General features: G+C 38.0%; 1 protein-coding gene across 2 annotated transcripts in view; it reads left to right on the top strand.

Annotated features, from left to right (window-relative positions):
• ADAMTSL1 (ADAMTS like 1) overlaps positions 1-24799 on the top strand; it is a gene marked incomplete at both ends in the record, with an annotated part of 469161 nt that overhangs the window by 77811 nt on the left and 366551 nt on the right. For both annotated transcript variants that reach the window (XM_079706140.1, XM_079706139.1), the window contains one exon: positions 24406-24642. In XM_079706140.1, coding sequence (XP_079562266.1) covers positions 24406-24642 — 237 coding nt within the window. The remainder of the gene's footprint in view (positions 1-24405; positions 24643-24799) is intronic.

The following is a 24799-nucleotide window of genomic DNA, read 5'->3' as shown; positions in this document are numbered from 1 at the left end:
TTCTTTCAATTCTCACTACCACCTTGAAAAGTGAATATTACCCTGATTTTACAGATAAGGGAATGTGACCATTTAAAGAGATGAAATACTTTATCTAGGTCACACTAGATACTTTATCTAGGTCACGCTAGGAGTGGGGCTGTGTGTTTTGAACAGTGCCAAAGCCCGTAACACAATCAGGTATACAGATGATCTAGACTAACTCTCATTTAGCAAATAACAAAACGGAAATACAAAGAGTTTAAAAGCTCAAACATTTTTCCAACATGTTTTTCCTTTCAAGAAAACAGATAGTCAAATAAGTTTACTGTAGCAATTGTCATCCTTCAAGACTAGAAGTATATGAACTGTTAAGGATTTTCAATGTGCAAATTAAATACAATAGAAAAGGCAAACCCAAAAATGCTTGTTGAAAACATACCAAATTCCCTCCCCTTTGAACTTCTCCACCTGTCAAGAAGATATAAATTTATTGAGTCAAACTCCTTAAAATCTACATTCCCAAGTCCCAGTTTCTGAATTGCATAAGATATATGCTGGTCTCTGGCGACCCAGATAGAAGCTTGAAGCAGGAATGTGACAGTGACTTAGGAAGAAATTACTACTGCAGCTCATGCCCTGGCAGAGTGCCTCATGGAATGAAACTAAACAAGCTGCCATGCATAGGTTGCTAAGCGTGCAAATACTTGTCTATGCTCAGCCTGATCTCCATGAGACTGGAAATGGTAAGCAGCAGCAGATCTTCCAATTCACACCAAGATGGGCTGAAACTCAAGCAAGATAAACTCCTACGTGTTTTTCCCTTCCAGAGATCACTCAGAGACCTTTGTGCTGAGTCCAATGAGCGAGGGTCATTATTTCATTAGATAACTCACTTTTGTATGTTATCGTCCTTCTAGGAATCTTCTCCTTCATATGTTTTTCTTTGCATTTTAACCATTCTCCTCCTTTTCAGAGGAAATTGTGAAATTTACAAAGGTTATCTTTCAGGTTTGGCTGTATCTTCCTTTATCACCTTACTGTGAACTGAAGGCTAAAGATGGTTCTTAAAGTGTGTTTAGTTTGGGTTTCAAATCCAGTTGAGAGTTTTGAGTGAAATATGGTCATCACCATATTTCAGAGTAAAGAGGCATTCTTTCGGATTCTTTTCCTTTGAATCTCAGAGAGCAAATATGTTTCAGAACTCATTCAACACCACTAACCTATAATGTACCAGCCTCCTTTTCCCAAGCTATCTTTCATTACAAAACCTCCTTCCCTCCCAAGACAGCAGTTTTATAAATTTATTTATTTATTTATTTTTGGCTGTGTTGGGTCTTCCTTTCTGTGCGAGGGCTTTCTCTAGTTGTGGCAAGCGGGGGCCACTCTTCATCGCGGTGCGCGGGCCTCTCACTGTCGCGGCCTCTCTTGTTGCGGAGCACAGGCTCCAGACGCGCAGGCTCAGTAGTTGTGGCTCACGGGCTTAGTTGCTCCATGGCATGTGGGATCTTCCCAGCCCAGGGCTCGAACCCGTGTCCCCTGCATTGGCAGGCAGATTCTCAACCACTGCGCCACCAGGGAAGCCCAAGACAGCAGTTTTAAATAATGTATAACTACATTTGTAACTTTTAAATTTTTCTTTTTCCTCCTTTAAAATATTGCTGGGAGTTATTTGCTTTGGATTGTTATAGATATTGGAAGTAATTCAGACAAACCTCTCAATCCTTTATAGGACTGTAGTTTGTAAAACAATTTTTTACAACTTTCAGTGGAGCCACCTTGACATCATTGCTGGGAGATGAAGGCTAAAGAGCTGGATTTCTAGGTCCATCACCCCTATTTCATCTGGAAGAGCTCTGCTTTATCTGCTTTATTAATTAGCATCCTGAATAAGATTCTTTGAGGGGAAGAACAATTCTGCAACAAACAAACAAAACAGAGTACGAAAATTCCTACTTTATAACATCCCTCCTAAGAGGTCTTCTGGATTCTGCCTAATTATTTCTAGGGAAGAAAATTCTCCATCTTCCGTATTTTAGGTACAATGCTAATTGCCAGAAGGTTGTTTCTTTTAATAAGCCAATGTGTACTTTCCTACTACTGCTTAATTTAGTTCAACAGATATTTCTTGACTGTGTGCAAGGCATTGTGCTGGGAGCAAATGAAGATGAAAAGATTTATATGAGACAGTTTCTATTTTCAAATGTGTTGACATTGGAGGCAGGAAGACCAAAAAGACACAAATGCAGATATTTCTAATCCTATGTAGAATAAGGTAAGTTGTAAAAAAAAAAAAAAAAGTATAAGGAAAGAGCTAAGCAGGCTTCTAATCAATCTGTTATTCCTTCCATTTCCAAACAAGCAGCAATGTCAGATAAAACATAAAGTGATAAAACAATGACATAGCCAGGTTCAAAAGCAAGATCAAAATGTCCATGGACCAAAAATGAAGCACAAATGCAAGATGGTGAACAGGGCTGATATCAAAGCCTTTTTGGCTCCGTGACTGGAAGTCAGCAAAGATTAGCAGTAGTTCAACTCCTGTGGGATAACAGGGACCGAACTTATTTTATAGAGTAAGGGGCACCAAAGCCAGGTAGAGAACTCTGTGTCAGGAGTTTGGAGGGCATGTCTGTGGAGAGAATTAAAGAATATTTTTAAAAGGTATCATGATCTATTGCTTGGGATGAGTGCCTTATCTGAAACTGTGAGTCTAGAAAGGCTGGTGGACGTTGATAAGAGACTGTTGGACATCACGGACTGCACCTACCAAACTACACTTTAGCTCTGTGATGGACTTGCAATTTCCTCGTTACAGATTAAAACCCAAAATCCAAGTATTGAGATTCTGAACTGGGGGCTGTGTGAACCACGTGGACATAATCACAAAACTATTAGAAGAGATAAGGATGAAGAGGAAAAAAAGAAAAGCCAAATCGTTCCATTAAAAATAAGCCTACAAAGAAAAATTCCAAAGCACGTGCAAGAAATACAGTACCAAGAATGCCAACAAGATTAACATTCACTCCAGATAAAAGTATCTGAAACAGTTTGACAAAAACTTTAAAATGGGTACAGTCGATCCTCATTATTTATGGGTTCCAGTCATTGTGAATTCACCAGTTTTCTGAAGTCCATCTATCCTCAGTCATTCACAGACGTGCACAGAGGGACCCAAATTTTGAGTTGCCCAAGGAGCACGTTCCCAGCTGAGGTGGAACAAGGTGATATGCTGCCTTATTGTTTCGGCTCTCGGACTGTAAACAGGTGTTCCTTTCTATTTAGTCTATTTAGCGCCAAGCGTTTCCCATCTTTGTGCTTTTTTGTTTGTGATTTCACTGTTTAAAATAACCCCAGCTGAACTGCTGCCTAGTGTTTCTAAGCTCAAGAAGGCTGGGAAGTGCTTATGGAGGAAAAGAGTCTGTTAGATAAGCTTTATTCAGTTTTCAGAGTGCTGTTGGCTGTGAGTTCAATGTTAATGAATCATCAATGTATTTTAAATAAGATGTCTTTAAATAGAAACACACATAATGCAAGGCTACTTATTGCTCTGCTGACTAAAGTGTTGTGACCAGTAACACACAGGAACTGTATTTCTCCTAGGAGCAGCGGTTCACAATTCACCAATTCAGTGTTTGTGTCAACTTTATAGAACGTAACTACCACGAGTAATAAGAATTGGCTGTGTGTTTAAAAGAAACTCATTGAGAAGTAACCATTAAAAATAAACAGTAAATGAGAGAGGAAAACTAGGTAGAAATGAAGAGATATATAGATGGATAAAGAAAAAACTATTAGAAATTTTGCAATAAAAGAATGTAATAATTGAAATAAAAATCTCAAGAGATAAGATAAATTCTAGACTGGTTGCAAAGAGAAAAGCAGTGAATTTGAAGATAGCAGTTAAAAATTTATCCAAAATACAGCTCAAAATTCCAGAGAAACATGATATGAAAGAGACCTTAAGAGAGATAGACAGTGAATAAAAGCTTCCAACATGCATGTAAAAGGAGTTTCCAAAGAAGAGAATGGAGGGAATGACATTTAGAATATTCCAGAAAGGAAAAAAGACAAGAGTCCTCAGACTAGAATTGCAGTGAATGTGCTGAGCAGGAAAAATAAGAATACACACCCAAACATAGCATAGTCAACATCAGAGGAAAATATTAAAAGCTATCAGAGAAACAGCAGGTGACCCACAAAGGAATGAAAATTAGATTAATGGCAGAAGCTTCTCAGTCAGAAGAGTCCGGAAGGTAATGAGCTAAGTATCTTCAGAGTGGTTCTGGAAAATAATTGGCAGCATAGAATTTGGTACTTTCATCTATCAATCAAGAGTGTAGGCAAAATCAAAACATGTTCTTATGTACAACGACAAGAGAGTTTACCACCCACAGACTTTCACTAAAATAATTAATATAGGATGTGGTTCAGAAAGAAAAATTTGGACCCTAAAACGGGTAGGCATAGAAGAAAACAATGATGAGACCAAAGTGGTGTGACAGTGTGTCTTGTCTGTGCACACATGTTACATTGCTGCCCTGCCCTCATATTCCTGGTTTTCTTTTTCTAATAAGCATATGGGAGGAGTGAACTTTTCTAACCCCTTGAAGCTAAGCATAACCATATGAATAACTTTGGCCACATATTACTTTCAGGATGAAACGATTTAAGGTCACTTTGATGGTCTCCATGCTCTGTCTTCCCTTGTAATACTGACCAAGGAAACTGTATTCTGAAACCCTCCTTCTCAAAGGGTTGTTTGGGGACCAGCAGCATCAGCATTTGCTGGACTCGTGTGAGAACTGGAGAATCAGGTTCCATCTCAGGCCTGAAGAATCAGAATTTTCACTTTAACAAGATCCCCGGATGACTCCTCCGTACATTAAAATTTGAGAAGCACTATTGGACATCCTCTCTCAGCCTGGGTCACCCAGTTACCCTATAGATAACAGCTGCTCTGGAGAGTCTAAGATTGCATGAGTAAAAAATAAACCTTTGTGCTGGTAAACCAAAGGTTTGTATTTTCAGAATCAGCTAACCTATCCTGACAGCTATAGTCAGTGTGGTAGGCAGAATGGTCTCCCAAAGATATCCATGCCCTAATCCCTGGAATTTGTGAATATGTACTATGTTACATAGTGAAAAGGAATTTGCCAATGTGATTAAGGTTATAGACCTTAAGACAGGAAAAGTAGACAGGATTATCCAGGTAGGCCGATTCTAATCATGTGAAGCCTTAAAAGCAGAGAACTTTCTGTAACTGGAGGCAGAAAAGATGTGGCAAAAGAAATTAGAGAGACTCCAAGCACAAGAAGGACTTCATGTGCTACTTATTACTGCTCTGAGGTAGAGGGGTTGACAGCCAAGGACCAGAGAGAGGCCTCCGGAAGTATGTATGGCCTCTGGCTGACAGCCAGCAAGGAAAGAAGGGTATCTGTCCTACGATCCCATAAAACAGAATTTGGCCAGCAACCCAAATGAACTTGGAAGTGGATTCATTTCCAGACTCTAGAAAGGAACTTAGCCCTTCCAACACCTTGATTTTGACCTTGTGAAAGAAGGTCTAAGCCAAGGACCCAGTTGAGCTGCCATGTACCTGGACTTCTGTTTTACTGAAATGTGAGATAATCAATTTGTGTTTTAAACACCTAAGTTTATGGTAATTTGTTAAGGCAGCAAATAGAAAATGAATACAGTCAGTAAACCAACTGTTGACCATTAGCTTTGTTTTTATTTCATGTTTGTGTGTTAATAGCATCTCAGTGTTTAGCATGTATTAAAATCCTTCCTTCCTTTGGGAAAATGATAGAAATAAAATAAAGTTAGAGTTTTAGAAAATTTAAGTTGAAATGTATATTAAAAAGAAATAAAATACCCATTAAAAGAATAGAAATATAATCTCTAGTTTCAAAACTAGAAGAAGAAATACTAGAAAATAGAATCTTACCAATTAAATAGAAGTTAGAGAAAAAATCAGAAAGGACAGTAAACAAATACAAAGCAAGCTAGTGCTTGTTCAGACTTCACAAGGTAATGCCAAAGTTTTCTGCAGTGATTGCTTCAATTCACACTCCCACCAGAATAGTACACGTTTTTGTTCCATATCCCTGCGAGTGCTTGATATTATATGACTTTTTAATTTGTGTCTAATCTTGTGGGTGTACTTCTGGAATATACCCAACTTGGTCATGTATATTTTTTTGCATAGCATCTGGTTTCAGTTTGCTAATATTTTGTTTAAGACTTTTGCCTCTATGTTTATGAGTAATTTTCTTTCTTACACAATCCTTATCTGGTTTTGATAGAATGAATTGGGAATGTTCTCTCTTTTTCTAGCCTTTGAAAGAGTTTATTTTAGATACAGTTGTCTGTTCCTTGCATGTTTAGTAAACTTTGCTTATAAAATCAGGAGTGAGGTGGTTTTTTTTTTTGTAGGACGATTTTTTAATTAACTGATTGAATTTCTTTAAAGGCATACAAAACATAGCATAGTGGGCAAAAGAATGAAATTTGGAGCCAAACTATCTAGGTTTAATCTCAACTTTGACCTATTAGCTGTGTGAAAGTCGTTTAACCTCACTGTGCCTGTGTTTACTGATCTGTAAAATGGGCCACATAGGGTTGTTGTGAGGATTAAAGGAAGGGATATACATAAACAATGTAGGACAGTGCCTGATACATAGTCAATTCTATGTACATATTTACTTTTATTATTATTATTCTTGCTTCTTCTTGAATCATTCCCTTTCTCTCTTGAATAATTTTTTTTCTAAGACTAAGTTTTCAAAGTTTTTGGCTTAAAGTTGGCCATATTTTTTCTGTAACTATATATATTTTTTAAATTTATTTATTTTTATTTTATTTATTTTTTGGCTGCGTCGGTCCCCGCTGCCATGTGTGGGCTTTCCCCAGTTTCAGCGAGTGGGGGCCACCCCTCATTGCGGTGCGGTGGCCCCTCTTGTTGCGGATCATGGGCTCTAGGCGCACAGGCTTCAGTAGTTGTGGTTCGTGGGCTCTAGGGCACAGGCTCAGCAGTTGTGGCGCTCGGTCCTAGTTGCTCTGTGGCATGTGGGATCCTCCCAGAGCAGGGCCAGAACCCATGTCCCCCGAATTGGCAGGCAGACCCCCAACCACTGCACCACCAGGGAAGCCCTGTAACTATCTTTTAACTTTGACTGAATCCGTAGCTGTCTCCACTTTTGCATCACTTATAGTGTATGTTTGGGATTTCTTTTTTCTTAATTTTATCATTGAATAAAGTTTGTCAGAAGTTTATTTTTTTAGTCTTTTCAAATAACCACCCTTGGGCTTTGTTGAGTCTATGGTTTTGTTTTTTCTGTTTCATTGGTCTTTGTATTATTTTCTTTCATCTACTTTCTTTGGACTTATTTTACTGTACTATTTCTAATTCCTTAGGTTTGATGCTTAGTGTATTAAGTTTCAGCCTGTCTTGTTTTCACATGTAAATGTTCCACTAAGTACTGCTTTGGTTGCTTCCCATGGTGTGATAAGGAGATTTTTCATTCAGTTCTAGGTATTTTTTTTTAATAATTCTACAGAATTTCTATTTATTGATTGATTGATTGATTTGCTGTGTTGGGTCTTCGTTTCTATGCGAGGGCTTTCTCTAGTTGCGGCCAGCGGGGGCCACTCTTCATCGTGGTGCGCGGACCTCTCACTGCTGCGGCCTCTCTCGTTGCGGAGCACAGGCTCCAGACGCGCAGGCTCAGTAGTTGTGGCTCACGGGCCCAGTTGCTCCGTGGCATGTGGTATCTTCCCAGACCAGGGCTCGAACCCATGTCCCCTGCACCGGCAGGCAGACTCTCAACCACTGCGCCACCAGGGAAGCCCCCAGTTCTAGGTATTTTTCAATTTCCATTATGGTCCCTTCAAGTCATAAATTATTTACAAGCCTGTTCATTAAATTGTAAATATATGGCAGTTGAAAAATTATCTTTCTTTATTAATCTCTAACAACTGCATTGTGAGTTTTTAAAAATGATCTTTGCGTTCTGTTTCTTTGAAGTTTGTTGAGACTTGTTTTATGACCTAATATTCATGTGTTTTTGGAGAGAACATGTATTCCTTGATCTGAAGGTGTAAGCTTCTATTTATGTCAAGCACTTTGAATGTGCTTTTCAAATCTCCTACATCTTCAATGAATTTATTTTTTTTAACCTGCTTGAGAGGAGGATTTTAAAACTATTATACTTGATTGGTTAATTTGCCAATTTCACATTGTAGTCTGGAATAATTCAAACCTGTCTTATTAGATAGATAGATATTTTAAAATAGTTTTATCTTCCTGGGGAATTTAACCTTTATTCATAATGTAGTGATCATCTCTATCAGTAGTAATGCTTTTGGTTTTAAATCTGTTTTATCTGATATTAATATAACCAATCCACCTTTCATTTGATTAGGTTTGTCTCATACATCTTTTTCTCTTCTTTTACTTTCAACCTTTCTCTATCTTTAAGTTTATGAGGATCTAATGTAAACAAATTTTTAATTGCAATCTGATGATTTTTGCTTTATTTGCATTCATTGTGTTTACTGCTAATATGGATTTATTTCTACCATCTTATATTGTAATCTCTATTTGTCCTGTTTTTCCAGTGGTTTTTTAATCTTTCTTGCCTCCTTTGAACTATTGAGACTCTTGTTTTCTTATTACTCTTTCCCTTTGCTGGTTTTAAAGTTATACATCAATTTCTATTCTTTTATGGATACTCTAAATTTTAATGTGCATACTTGAAGACCAAAGTTAAGTAGCATCTATACCTGCCTATCAAACAATTTAAATCTTTTAGAACATTTTAACTCTGGTTTCCCTCCTTCAGACTTATGAGCTTTTGTTGTCATGTGTTTTAGCTCTATTTTTATTAACCTCACAGATTTAATATTTTATACAGTCAATGCTTTATATAGTCAGCTCATCTTTATTATCTTATCAGATTATTTTATATAGTCATTGTTTATTTAGGTATACTTGAAAATATTCCATGTTCTTTGATCCATAGTTTTTCTTAAATCACAGATCTTCTTCAAGGCTCTATTTTTTTCTATCTGGACTATATCCTTTCGGAGGTATTTTGGTGAGGGCTCAGTGAAAATAAGTTCTCTTAGTTGTTTTCTGTGTTTGTTTATGTAAAATATCTGTATTTATTTCTCTTAAAATTTATTTTTGCTGTGAAAATAATTCTAGGTTGACAGTTATCTTCTCTCAACATGAAGATAATTGTCCACTGACTTCTAATTTCCACTGTAGCTGTTGAGAAGTCAGCTGTCATTCTAATTCTTCTTCCTTTGTCTTTTCTCTCTTACTTCTTTTATGATTTTATCTTTATTATTGGCATTCTTCAGTTAGCTATAGTTTGTGTAGGAACAGATCACTTATTTATCCTGTTTTTCATTTGGCCTCTAACCCTGGGGATTTGTATTTTTAATTATTTCTGGAAAATTCTCAGGAAATGATTTGCTCTATATAATCCATATTTCTTATTCTGTTGTTCATATTTTCTGTATCTTTGTCTCTCTGTCCTGGATTTTGTATAATTTGTTCAACTCTTTCTTCCATTTAACAGTTTGTCTCCCCTGCTGTGACTAATATGCTTTTTATTCCACATATCGAATTTCTAATGTCATTTATATTTGTCATTTACTTAAGTTCTATTTGTTTCTTTTTAAAGTATATCTGATTACACTTTTCTTTGGTTATACTTTCACCATTCTTTTTAAAATTTTTTCTTAAGTACATTGTATTTTCTTATTTTGTATCCTGTGTCTAATAATTTAACTATGGTAACTTTCTGTCGGTTTGATTTTCTTGTTTCTATTGTCTCATGTTACCTTGTTTCCTCATATATGTTGTGATATTTCTATGTGCTTTCATGATTGTTGGCATTTAAGAGAGAGTTTCTTGTAGCCTGGATTTACATATGTACTTTCTGGGAGAATTTACATTTGCTTTTGAGGACGATGATATTGGAATGAGGTGGTGATCAGTACTAACCAAGACCATTTTATTTTATTTTATTTTATTTATTGGGGTGTAGTTGCTTTACAATGTTGTGTTAGTTTCTGCTGTACAGAGAACTGCATCAGCTATATGTATACATATATCCCCTCTTTTCTGGATTTCCTTCCCATTTAGGTCACCACAGAGCACTCAGTAGAGTTCCCTGTGCTATACAGTAGGTTCTCATTAGTATCTATTTTATACATAGTAGTGTATATATGTCAACCCCAGTCTCCAAATTCATCCCACCACCCCCCTTTCCCCCCTTGGTGCCCATACATTTGTTCTCTATGTCTGTGTCTCTATTTCTGCTTTGGAAACAGGTTCATCTGTACCATTTTTCTAGATTCCACATATATGCGTTAATATACGCTATTTGTTTTTCTCTTTCTGACTTACTTCACTCTGTATGACAGTTTCTAGGTCCATCCACATCTCTGCAAATGGCACTGTTTCATTCCTTTTTATGGCTGAGTAATATTCCATTGTATATATGTACCACATCCTCTTTATCCATTCCTCTGTTGATGGACATTTAGGTTGCTTCCATGTCCTGGCTATTGTAAATAGTGCTGCAGTGAACACTGGGGTGCATGTATCTTTTGGAATTATGGTCTTCTCAGGGTATATGCCCAGTAGTTAGATTGCTGGGTCATATGGTAGTTCTATTTTTAGTTTTTTAAGGAACCTCCATACTGTTCTCCACAGTGGCTGTATCAATTTACTTTCCCACCAACAGTGCAAGAGGGTTCCCTTTTCTCCACACCCTCTCCAGCGTTTATTGTGTGTAGATTTTTTGATGATGGCCATTCTGACTGGTGTGAGGTGATACCTCATTGTAGTTTTGATTTGCATTTCTCTAATAATTAGTGATGTTGAGCATCTTTTCATGTGCCTCTTGGCCATCTGTATGTCTTCTTTGGAGAAATATCTATTTAGGTCTTCCACCCTTTTTTTTTTTTTTTTCGGTACACGGGCCTCTCACTGTTGTGGCCTCTCCCATTGCGGAGCACAGGCTCCGGACACGCAGGCTCAGTGGCCATGGCTCACGGGCCCAGCCACTCCGCAACATGTGGGATCTTCCCGGACTGGGGCACGAACACATGTCCCCTGCATCGGCAGTCAGACTCTCAACCACTGTGCCACCAGGGAAGCCCTCCACCCATTTTTTGACTAGGTTGTTTTTTTTTTTTTGATAGGGAGTATTCTAATTTCATTCTTTTACATGTAGCTGTCCAGTTTCCCCAGCACCACTTATTGAAGAGGCTGTCTTTTCTCAATTGTATATTCTTGCCTCCTTTGTCATAGACTAGGTGACCATAGGTGTGTGGGTTTATCTGTGGGCTTTCTCTCCTGTTCCATTGATCTATGTTTCTCTTTTTGTGCCAATACCATACTGTCTTGATTACTGTAGCTTTGTAGTATAGTCTGAAGTCCGGGAGCCTGATTCCTCCAGTTCCATTTTTCTTTCTCAAGATCATCAAGACCATTTTAAACTAAATTTTCCATTGTCCGTGTTATGTGAATTGTATCCTAAACTCTCATGAGTCCCATTGTTAGGAATTCTAAAAGAGAATTCTATCCCCATCCTTAACGCATAGACAAGCTGAGATAGGCAAGTTTCATTATTATTTCCCTTCATGAAGCTGAGTTGGTTTGGTTTGTTGATATTGGCCTGTTTTATTTTTTTAAATAAACTTTACAGCAGCTTTAGATTCACAGCAAAACTGATCAAAAAATACGGATCTCTCATGTGCCCCCTGCCCACCACATGCACAGCCTTCCACACTATCAACATTCCCCACCAGAGTGGTGTATTTATTTCAATCAGTGAACCTACATTGACACATCATTATCACCTAAAGTCCATAGTTTACATTAGAGTTCACTCTTGATGTTGTACATTCTATGTGTTTGGACAAATGTATGACATGTATCCACCATTGCAGTTTTATAAAGAATATGATAATTCCACTGCCCTAAAAATCCTCTGTGCTTTGCCTATTCATTGCTCCCTCCTCCATATCCAGAAACCACTAATATTTTTACTATCTACATTTTTTGGCCTTTTCCACAAGCTAAGTGTTTTGTTTCTTTTCCTAGTTTACTCTTTCTCTGAGGGTTTTGCTTAGGGTCTTGGCATTATGAGGGGATCTGATCCTGTTCCATAACTTGCGATCTATACACTTTATCCATTGTCTCCTGCTCTTATAGCCTACTAAAATGGAAAGTTGTAAACCACCAGAAACCAACAGATCCTTTTTGGACATCTATCAGTTTCCTCTGTGTATTTATGCTTTCTCAAATTTTTTATCTCTATGGAAACTTCCTTGCCAGTTCAGTTGTGCATATAACATTTTTTAAAATGTTATTTTTACTTGAACGTAGAATGTTTAGGTGTTCTGTAGTGGGAAGCTTTGTCAAAATATCTGGTTCTATGTATTGTTGCATATGGAAGCCCCTTAATTCAATCCTTGACAGATATTTATTTAGCATTGATTTTGTGCCAGGCTGATACTAGGCCCTTGGCAAACCAAGAATATAATACAGTGTGTTAAGTCCAAGGATGAAGGTATGTATAGGATTCTATGGCATCTCAGAGGGAGCTGCCTCTCTCAGGCTGAGGATAAGAAGTTGTCGTAGAAGGAAACCAGGAAGTGATACTGAAGCTTGAAGGACTCAGCCAGGTGAATACAGGGAGGCCATGTTGGATAATGTAAGCCGGAGCAGCAAAGCAATGAGGGAATGGCAGCTGTTCTGATATAAGGTGTGGGGTGGATGGAGAGAAGAGGGGAGATCTGAGGCTATGGAACAGGCAAAGCTAGGTCAGCTCCCTTCAGAAACCTGCTGCGTTATTGTTGTATTGTCACACCACATAGAAGAGAGTAAGCAGACTGACCCCATTGCAAAACTGAGGACACTTGGGGGAGAAACAGTTTCAGCGGCCCTTTTCCTTCACTCCTTTTTCAGATTCAGCCTTAAAGGAGACCAACTAAGAAGGGAGGTGACGTCTGTCCAAAACTTATCCTCCAGTTTTGAATTGTCTGTCATTCTGCCTGTAATTCTGTCGTTAGAATAAAAGCTTGATTTATGGTCACAATACCTATCTTCCCCCTTTAAATTGTGAGCATCATGGAGGCAGGGAGAATATCTGACTTTTCACTGTAGCCTAGTGCTCAGCTAATGTCTCCGTGTTTTGTGAACACATGGAAATTAATAGCTATTGGGAGTGATGAATTAGAAAGCATTGTGATTCATCCAAACCTGACTGTAGACCATTTGAATCAGTTTGCTTTCGTCTTCCCTCTTCCCTAGTACAGCCCATGGAAGGAAATGGAAGTTTTAGGGGAAGAGGAGAGGAAAATCAACTTGGAAGCCAAGGACTCTTCAGGATGAGACTGGGGCTCAGGGGAAGTGCTTCAGGCTTCAGAGGACAACCTGAAAATACTGGGTTTTAGGGGTCAGGAAATATAGTTCTCTAATTCTTTTTTGGTTTCTTAAAATATGTCCATAGTCCAAGATCAACAAACTAAGAAGCATGAGCACACATAAACAAAGTTGAGTGTTGTCATCCATCAAACTTATAACCCAATAAATTTGGCACAGGATATTATTTGATTAGACTCATATGTTAGGACATTCATTTAAGTCCCTTTAATTAAAATTATGTTAAAACAACTAAATAAAGTAGTGCTAGAGGCAGCAAGGCAATGGTGAAGGCAAAGCTAGATGAAACAAGCACTGTCTCAGGCTCCTCTGAAGCCCCCAGGAGCTGTATAATGTTCCCCTCCATGGTGTTGGTAATATTAATAATACCTGACATTTATTGAGTGCTTACTATGTGCCAATACTGATTTAAACGTTTTACTGGTACTAACTCATTTCTGTCCCATTTGCCTACAGAGCCACCATATGACAGTGCCAGTCCCCTTTATGCCAGGGTGAATATTGAGATCCTTCAGAGGGATAGACTTTTTGGGGGGGTTTTTTTAGGAACTGACACATTTCACTGTGTCCTGAAAAGAGTGCCCAGCTGTCCAATTTATAGCTGCCAATTTGGAAGCTGGTAAGAAAAGCATTAAAGGAGCAGTGATGGACCCATCCTCTCCTGCAGGGTGAAGAGGAGGTTTGGGATGTGGAAAGAGAAGGCAGAGGTATGATTTGTGACAGCATGTAGGTCCTGGGCTCCTAGGAATGGAGAAAATAAGGAAATTTAGAAAGGGAACTGGGGAAAGATAGCAAACAATTTCTAGGTCCCACTTGACCACAGTAAACGGAAGGGTGGACTCTTTCTCTGGTTATGTAAGGGAAGCTTTTACTCTACCCTACAGCAAACCTATGGGGGAGGGGGTCTCCCTTCTACCCAGGACCACTGCCTGACACCAATTGAGCTGAAACTCCCCACCCTGCTTCTTTTACTTTCTGCTTTGTTCTGATTCCATGGCTACCCAATTTTTCTAAGATAATCCCACTTTCAGTGATTTCCCTGGTGTTGCCATAAGTATCCTCAAATTTATCAAGCATGAATTCTAACATTTGCTGTGGAAAGTATTGTCACCATACCCATGATGAAGCTTCCAGCCACTTGAGAATACTTTGTTTAAAAGGTCAGTTTCTATGGTAAATCATGAACATGGGGGTCTGGAATAGGAATTCTGATCTAGAAGTGGGAAAGAGACAAGGGAAGGAAGAGAAAGTCATTAAGCTCTTGGTCGTTTTATCCATGGTAATCTTACTCTTTCCCCTCACTCCACAGTCTATAAGGGAAGACTCAGCTAATCTTCACTGGTACCATGGACAGTCTGAGGACATCTGATTTCCTCTCTTTGGAAACCTGTCTCTTGCCAGGATGACTTGTATTTGTGGTCAGGGTTAGAATCTACCATCCAAAGAGGAATCTGGCTGAGAGGAGGCGCTATTCCATTCCACTGATTGGAGAATAGATATCTTTCTCCTCCACCCATTGACCTGGAACCTTCTCCAAGTTGGGAAGCAGCTTCACTCCTAATATAAACTTCAGTGAACTGCCTGGATAATAATTCAAATAGCAGCCTGATGTCAGCTTTGTAGGGACTAACTCGGGAACCTTAAATTGCTTGCTTCAAAAAACTTACCTATCGAGTGCCCAGAAATATTTCAAGTACTCAAGGACAGAGGTATTTCAAGAGGTGTTCATGGTACTGTATTACATGCCTCCAAAAAAGAGCATTGATTAGATACAGTGCCAGGAAAACAGACAGCTGTCAGGATTCAGGGACAGCCGAAAAGAAGTTAAGCTTGCAGGCAACACTAGGCAGTTTGTTATAGACTGGGATGGAGAAGAGAGGAGAAGAGAATACTATGGTCTTCTCTGAATTGTCTAACATGGTACAGGTTTCTCCCCTATCTGAAAGTAGAGCATGCCTATGAAACCTTTTCTAAGTTGAAATGGCATAAAACAGAGAAGCAATTACCTTAGGATGCATCTTGCTAACAGATGCACAGAATAAATGGAGTTAAAGCACGGATGCTCACAGACACAGTTCAAATGTAGGCTTGATGCTGAGATGCAGAGTGTAGTTCCTGGGGAAGGAGCTTGGTGGTGCCACTTTCCCTGCTTGGGGTGGGTGTCTAGGCCTGCTGCAAAATAAACACTGAACACTATTTTGCTTTTCACCTCTTTTTGTAAAAGCAAAATTCCTCTTTGGATTTCTTTTGGTTGGCAAAAGCAGGTATTAATGTAAGGTCTTTCGTAAAAGCAAAATGGCGTAAAGCGAACTTTGGAAAAGCAGGGGATTACTGTATTTATCTTTGAATTGCTCTGGATGGTATCTTTTTCCAGTTTTCTTTAAGCAGCTGGCATAAGCACCGGAAGACAACTTCAGCCTCCGTATTTGCTCCTTTGTCATATATCAAGCTTTATTACCTTTCCCACTTATAAATAGAAACATAATGAACTTGTTATGCAGCTGGCCCCAGCAGTAGTAACAGCTTAAGTATTTACATGCTAAAATATTTCCCTTATATGAGTCCTTCCTCTAACCTGACTGTCCAGCTCAAATATTTTGGTAAATACAGTCTGAAAACAAACAAAAAAACCCTGTAGACTTGAATGCTTTTAAAATGAAATTGTATGCCATGTTCCAAAAAGGATTACAAATTACCACTTCAAATATGTTAATTTGGGGAGGGGGAGAACATTTATTTTAGACAATAATAAAAAATAGTAAAAAGTCAGAAATGCTGATTTAAGAAAAGATACTGCTAAATTGGAGCTAATTCAGAGAAAGGGACTAAAAACAATAAAAGCCCTCAGGGAATGAATATTTTCAAAGTGGAGATAATTTAACAGTCTAATATGACAAACAACAACCAGTTCTACAAACCCCTCTAGGGAATTGGATTCCAAAAGTCTGCATTGTTCAAAGGAGAAAAAAGAAACACACTGAAATAAAAGCTACCCAAACGGGGGAGAAAAAAAACCAACTTTTAAAATGAAATGTGTTAAATGTTTTTACTTATTAGATCAGCTCTCAAATGCCTGGAGACATTAAAACCTAGCCAAGCAGAGCATTTGTTTTCAGATAACAAGCTCTAATCAAGTAAGTAGGGTGGGGTTAATGATTTATTGTGTGATATATTTTGAGTCTCTTATGTCTGGACCTGGATAAACACATTTGGACTGGTTTAGAGCTCTTTAATATACCTGTAACCAGCATTCACTTAGTGGGGCCCAGAGTAGGGCACACCCAAAGCTTGAATAAACTTAAGAGTTCCATATTATTTTACAGGGTCACAAATCTGTAAAGATGTTATTTTATAGGGCCCGACCCTGATCCATAGTAAGGCGTTAAAATGGTTAATGATTAATTTTCATAGGCACTTACTTTCCAGAAGTATTGATGGTTTGGAAGGAAAATAAAGAAAATCTGTAAATCTTTTATACCAGGAAAAAAAAAAAGGAACAAGACAAAGGACTCTTAAATATGTCTTATATATTATACGTGAAAATATAGTGTCCCAAGAAAGTCTGTGTGTATTTTCAAATAGGAGGAAGAATGAGACAAGAGTGACCTTTACCTGCTGTGGCACCACCTTCTTTCAAAATCGACCCCATTTTCTGTTCTTTGCACTGATAGTGATGTGTTTGAGATTTAAATATTATGCTCTTGAAATATAATAGAATTGTCTCCATATAGACTGTCTAGACAGGGCAGGGACTATGTTTAATTTCATTTTTCATAGCAGCTAGCAGTCTTGCACAAATAAATGCTTTTGATGATGTTGATGTTAGTATAAGCAGGTGGCCAAAATTTGGGGATAAAGCTTGATACCTTAACATTAGTGCTTTATAGTGCATGCATATAACAGTGAATGTTATATAAAATTTACAACTGTCTATTTATGGAATAATAAATTATTTCAGCACATTTTATGTTTCATAATATTGCCCTATTAAATTTGTTTGCATGCTGGAGGAAACATTAATCTGCCTATTCAGAAAGTAGGCAAGAATCCCTACTCAATTTTCCTAGTGTCTGAAATGAAAAGTATTCTTGTAAATCTGTATTTCAAGAAAAGAAGAAAAAATAGTTATTTCATCAAGATTTTCTAAGATTCCTTGATTAGGAAACTATCAAGATTTAGATTCCCTGCAAGATTTTAAGAAAACAGAATAGGAGTTTCTACAATGAAAGACATGACTTCTGTTTCATGTATTTGATGTGTTAGTCATTCATTCTCAAAAAAATTTTTTTTGCATACTGGTATATAATAGCTTGTGAGCCAAATAGTCGAAGATCCCCATCCTCCTGGAGCTTATACTTTAGTGGAAGGACACAGACAAAAAATAAGCATAATAAATAAGTAAATTATGTGGTGTACTTGAAGATCATTAAGTGTGAAGGAAAAAAGGAAAAGTTGAGAGGATAAGAAGGAATCAGTAGTGGGAATTGTAATTTTGCATAGAAAAGTCAAGGTAGGTCTCATTGGGAAGGTGATATTTGAGCAAGACTTGACAGAGGTTGAGGTTAATTAGCCACCTGGAATCTGGGCAAAGAAAATTCCAGGCAGAAGGGATAGATAACGCATGTGTCCTAAAGTAAGTGTATTCCTGGAGTGTTCAAGGCGTAGTGGGAATCCAGTGTGGCTGGAGCCAAGGGCATAAGGAAGACAGAAGGAGGTGATGGGGCCAAATCTTGACCTCTGTCTGTGATGAGGGTTTTGGCTTTTAATCTGAGTGAAGTGAGGAGCCATGGCAGAGTTGTAGCTGAAATGTGATACAATCTGCTTTCTGCTTTAATAAGGTCATTCTGGCTGCTCTGACAGAAGTCTCTTGGAAAGCAAAGGTAGAAGAGGGAAGATCAGTTAGGAGACTATTGTAATAATGCAGGCAAGACATGATGGTGGCTTGGCCGAGTTTGTGGTCAGATTCTGTATACTTTTGTGTATAGAACCAGCATTTCCTGATGGATTGGATGTGGAAGTCAAGGATCATTCCAAGGCAGTGGTTCTCAAAGTGTGGTCACCAAACTAGCAATATCAGCATCACTGGGGAACCTGTTAAAAATGCAAATTCCTTTACCCCCCCCCCCCAAATCTGCTGAATCAGAAACTCTGGAGCAGAGGTCCCCAACCTTTTTGACACCAGGGGCCAGTTTCATGGAAGACAATTTCTCCATGGGGGTTGGGGGCAAAGGAATATGGTTCAGGCTGTAATGCGAGTGATGGGGAGTGGCAGATGAAGCTTTGCTCACTCGCCCACTACTCACCTCCTGCTGTGCGGCACGGTTTCCCCTGCTCTGGAGGATGGGGCCCTAATAATCTGGTATTTTGATCAAGCCCTCCGGGTGATTCTGATGCACACGCAAGTGTAAGAACCGCTGCTTTAAGATTTGGGGCCTGAAAAGAATGGAATTGGCATTGACTGGGATGGTAAAGGCTGCAGAGGAAACACATTTTTGGGGGGGAAAGAGGGTATTGGCAATTCAAGTTTGGACATGATGAGTTTGTGATATCTTAGACATCCAGATGGTGAGGAAGCAGTTGTATATATGAGACTGGAGTTCAGGAGAAGGGAGTCTGAGTTGGAAATAGAAATTGAAACATTAATTATGTTTCTGAGAACAAAATATCGTATTAGATTGGATTGCATCAGTGGATAATTACTGTTTAGTAGTCTCAGCTTAACTTCAAATAAAAGAGGCAGAAAGCCAAGTAGTAGTAAAGCCAAAATATATAAAAGAGGCGTCTACTTATGTGCTGAGATTTGAGAACTTTAGGGTGCATATTTTTCAGAGCTTCCATCTATTTATTGTGCAGGAATTTTTTATGGTAATCTCTCCCCATGTTACCATCAGACCATTGAGGGTTCCTAATATTCTGAGGGTAAAACTTAGCACTAATAAAATTTTCTGAAGTCATCAAGTAGCTGATAAATTTCCATATATGTTTGCATCATGGAGTAGCCATCTCAAATTTCTGGAGGATAGAATAGACACCTTATTAAGCAATTATAATTTTGTTTTCTTGCACAGCAGTTTTTATGGAGGGTGAGTGATTAGGGCAGGATGGAGGGGAGACACGGAATTTGGAGGAACAGTTACGAGAGAGGGAAATGCAGTGAGAAGGATAGATTTCTTCAGTAACTACAGTCCAAGTGGTCACCTAAATATAATTTCCAGTATTTTCTTGATACTATCAGGTATTAATATTGACTTTATAAATAAAACCAAAGAATCAGAATATGGCATCTCTACCATGGCACCCATATAATAATTTCAATGAAACAGCAAAATTAGGAGAAAAGGCCAACCACCGAATATTTAAGGATAGAGGTAGAGCAGAAGGGTATCCCTCAGGGAGGAAAATGTCATCTTTAAAAAGAGAAAAAGTTACGTTTCTCCTGACCCTGAATCTATATTTTTTCAGAACCATTTTAAGAGCCTTTCTGATGCTACCACCCTTAGCTGCTGAGATTATAATCTTCTACATTTCACCCAGTGAGTAAACTCTGGGAAGCTTGACCCTCTTTTGTCCCACAATGTAATCTGATCCACCTGTCATCATCAGGGGACATCTGGGATCCATCTTATCTTTCCCACTGGCTAGTTAATTAACCAGAAAATGTTTTGAATTGGATTCATTTATGGCAGAACTCCACGGACTTTATGAATTATAATGGGAGTACATTAAAGGTCAGCTTTTATTTTTGTGCTTTTAAAGAAGAAAACTCTGACACGGTTAGGATTGAGTGGTTTAAAATTGGAGAGAAAAAGTATTATATTGTATTAAATGGCTAAAGGCAGTAATTCATGGGGTCATCTGACTATGTTAAATAAAATATTTTTTTTTCAGAGTGAGGAAGCCCTAGCTCAGTAGCCTGACACAGAGTTGTCAATCGTCAGGCATTACAGTTAGTTGGAAATAGACAGAAGGCCAAGAAATGCATTCCTTTGCTCCCTCTAGCTCTGTTTCTACTGGACAGTGTTTCTGGCTGAAACCTGGGGGTCTTTAGTCCAGAGTATCTTTCCCACACCATTTTTTTTTTTGCCAGGTTCTTGGTGGGGGATGTGTTTAGTTCAAATAGCTATGAGAATTTTCAGCAATTTTATTTGTCTTCCTCATTAGTACCTATGGGATATATCAAAGATGATGCCCAGGATAGGATGTTAGATATTTTTCAAAGCAGGTAGGTTATGAGTTTCTAAATCTAACTTTTAGGAGGATCAAGAACTATAGTGGTTTCATGCATCAAATTATAATTCAAAACTAAAAACTTTGTACATGATGAATCTCTATACATGTAAGAGTTACTGTAATTATTATTATGATAATTGAGGGACAAGAAACTATGATGACTTCGCTTGAGTTTCCACTCCTGCAGCTGGGTGATTCCAGATGCATCAGGAGCTCAGTGAGTGTCTTGAACTATGCTTGAGATGTTTTGGGTTCAACAAAAGAAGCGTTTGCCAAATCCTTCTTCCCTTAATTTTTAAACATGTGTATTTCAAGGGAAATTTGATTCATATGTTTCTGATTCATTTACACTTAAATCATGAAAATGTTATTTTGTAAGAGCGATTTGATGTCCAAGAAGCTTTCTGAACCTGTTTTATAAGTCCTCTTAAGTCCTTTTTCTTAAAACAGGAAGTTGCATTTTGCCAAGTACAAATAAACTCAATCATTAGGAAGGTTCGAGTTCAGTTTCCAACTCTGAACTCCAGGTCTTAAGTGCATTCTCAATTTAGCAAAATATATATTCCCACCCCTACAGAAGTAGGGGCAGGAGGAAAGACCATAGTGATAAAAGTGAGTAAAGGTGTTCGCAAGCATTATTATTCTCAGAGATATTTCTCTGGTTGTGAACGTTTATAAAACCTATAGCAGGTGTTCTCAGAGCTAGTAGATATAGGTGAATGGCAAACAGGAACATCTGTCTGCCTGTTGATTCTCTCTGATGTGTTTAAATATGTCTACTTTTTTGTCACTGAAAAGAAAACCAAAAAGTCTTAATAGTTTAGCTTCACTTTTTAGTAATTTTACTTTTGACTGACTTTCAGTCTTATTTATTTTAGTAAAGGTAGGAAGACTCAACACATTTTGTTGAACAGCGGGGACTCATAAGAGATTCTGTAGTTTTATGTCTGTAATAAGATGATGTAACATCAATTTTAAAATGTAATTGACACTCCTTTCTTGCAATTGGATAAATGCAGAAAAGTATCTCAGGTTCATACTCAAAGGTCTCTTAATTATATATTATCCTTCTTACTTAATGCAGAGGTGATTCAACGTGACCCTGAAATTCCCTTATAGCTGATTCACTTTTATTTATAGAAAAAGAAGGTAAAAGTAATTATGAGGTAAGTTTGGGACCATTCTAAACAGTTTGCTCAGTATTCTGCTTTATTGAGTCCACTTCAGTATTTCTTCTGTACTACTGAGTAATCAGCTGACTCTTGGAATGACAGGTATTATGCAACTGAAAATGCTTTATTTAAAAATTATTAATTAAACTATCAGTTCAACTGTGGAAGCCCCCATGCAGCGGCCACCAGGGAAACGTGTTAATCATATAAAGCTGGTTTTATTAAACTTGCTAAACAAGGGGAAGAAGCACCTTGGCAGTCTGTAGTTTCTCAGATGGGGGAATTTAGGGAAGAAGACTTGTAGAGTTTGAGGCTGTAGTTAATCACAGGGTTATTTCAGGACAGAAGCTAGTAAATGAGGTCTAGTTGGAGAATGGTAGGATTTGTAAACTGGGCAAGTTGTGGTCTTGCCTTTGGAACATAAGCTCATGAATAATTAATGTTAAATTTGTTTGTGTTCTTATCTTGGATCACATAGTCTGCAAGGAGATGGGGTTAAACATTTGAGTTCAGATAGTTTGTGTTGCAGCATACAATTTGCCTGTTTTGTGATTTATAGCATGGATTTGCAGATTGTGAGTTTTGTTTTATTTCTTACAACAAACAACTAACTATCACAACGAAGTGTAACACACACTTATTGACTGGTTTAATGATCTTTAAATTTTTTTCAGACAGTATTCAAAATCACTTAAGCCTTGTTGGGTACCCATGTATACTTTATTTATTTAAAGAATAAATAAAATTTATTCTTTTCCTTTAGTACTACATTTTATTCACTCTGAGAACATATATGATACTAACAATAAAATGCCTTTCAGAATTTATATTGTTTTTTTGTTTTTTGTTTTTTGCGGTACGCGGGCCTCTCACTGTTGTGGTCCCTCCCATTGTGGAGCACAGGCTCCGGACACGCAGGCTCAGCGGCCATGGCTCATGGGCCCAGCCGCTCCACAGCATGTGGGATCTTTCCGGACCGGGGCACGAACCCGTGTCCCCTGCGTCGGCAGGCGGACTCTCAACCGCTGCGCCACCAGGGAAGCCCGATAATTTATATTGTATTTTGAGCTAGTTTAATTTCAACTGAAATAAGTAGTTGTTTACACCCATTTTGCCTAGGAAGAATTAATGCTTTCTGAAATATTAAAGCCTTATATGCTACTTAATAGTAACACTGAAATTTGAGGAATCAGCATTTCATTTTATAAAATAGCATAATGTTATTCTCACAATGTTTATTCAAATGTAAATAGATTTTCAGAGGAAGAAACCTTGTAAAAGAGAACTCTTAAAAGTGATAATGTAGTAATCAGGAACTGCTAAAAGGCCACATGAAAATTCATTATTTAAGATAAAAAAGTTTAATGAAAGGCTTCCCTGTCATTAATATCCATCGTTGTGGATGGATATTCTACAGTCTTCCATAATAAATCCTAATCTGAATGCATGTACAATAAAATAGACCTACTTATCAAACAGATTCTCCGAGGGATAGGTGATATTTGTCTTTTTAAAATTAAATCATAATTGTTTTCACTAAAGTTTATCATTTATTAGATAATAGCCATGGTTAGTTATGGTTTTACATTTTAAAATTCCATTTATAAAATATACATGTAAAACATTCTTGTTTTCTGCTGGTCTCAGCCAGTGTGATTTCAAATTCAAATTCAGAGACTTTCCTAATTCTCCAACAACACTTTCTCTTCAGTGGCTTCATTAAATAATCACAGTAATAGCTACCATGTACTGTTTTCCTCGTGCCAGTATTTGGCCAACAAAAGCTCATGAAATTCTCACTATGACCTTCACAGCTGAGTATTATCATTGCCTCTGTTCTAAACACAAGGAAACGTAGGCCCATAGAGACCCACCATATTGCATCCAACTCCCATCTGAGGAGGAAGTCCAAAACATTCAGCCATGCTGCCTGAAGCTAAAGAAATTCAGGTGTAAATGCTGTTTTCTCTATTTTGGTCTCCATGTTTAATTCTGTATACTGTCTAGCCTAAGTATACTGTTTTAGAAAAAACTCACAAACAACCCCAGAAAAAAATTTTGAACAAAATCATCATAACTTTTTTCTCCTAGTTGCTAAAATAACATTTTGTCATAGCTTTTGGTATCAGAACTGAAAATGACAGTGATAATTTTAACTAACCCTGTGACTATACTCAGTTCTACTTAAATTACAAGGAAACAGAAACGATGTTACAATGTGGACGGAATCCATGGACAAATAAACATCTTTGAGAAAATATATTTCAAGGTGGTTACTTTCCCAACTAGTATCCATCAGATCTATTTCAAGCTGGTTTCTTTCCCATTTCACTTCTATCAGAAAATATATTTCAAGGTGATGACTTTTCTCAAATCTCTACCTTCTGAGGGCCAAATAATCATATAACCTTTCAGATGCTATGGGAGGGTCCATCTGTAATGACAGAACATTTGCTTTGTTTCCTAAGACCTGGAGCACATAGCTGCTCTAGTTTTCTGTTTGAGGCTGTTCTCCTAACCTGTGTTTCTCCCTTCCCTCTTTTTCGTCTCCAGGACTGCCCACCAGAAGCAGGTGATTTCCGAGCGCAGCAGTGCTCAGCTCATAATGATGTCAAGCACCATGGCCAGTTTTATGAATGGCTTCCTGTGTCTAACGACCCCGACAACCCATGTTCCCTCAAGTGCCAGGCCAAAGGAACAGCCCTAGTTGTTGAACTTGCACCTAAAGTCTTAGATGGAACTCGCTGCTACACAGAGTCTTTGGATATGTGCATCAGTGGTTTGTGCCAAGTAAGTGCTGGCTTCTTTTCATTCTATTTTTCCAGAGGGTTTTGTGTCAGTAGCTTTTGTGTAGTCCTGCTATCTGAATCAGTGTTACTTTTTCTAGAGTTTACAAATGATGACCCATTTGAAAATTGAGGTTCAGCTTCAGTTAAAGCTACAAGAG

The sequence above is a fragment of the Hyperoodon ampullatus genome (genome assembly GCF_949752795.1).
Source record: "Hyperoodon ampullatus genome assembly, chromosome: 6".
In the NCBI taxonomy this organism is placed as follows: Eukaryota; Metazoa; Chordata; class Mammalia; order Artiodactyla; family Ziphiidae; genus Hyperoodon; species Hyperoodon ampullatus.
Note: the sequence above shows the minus strand (reverse complement) of the source record. Positions and strands in the feature narration are given on the sequence as shown.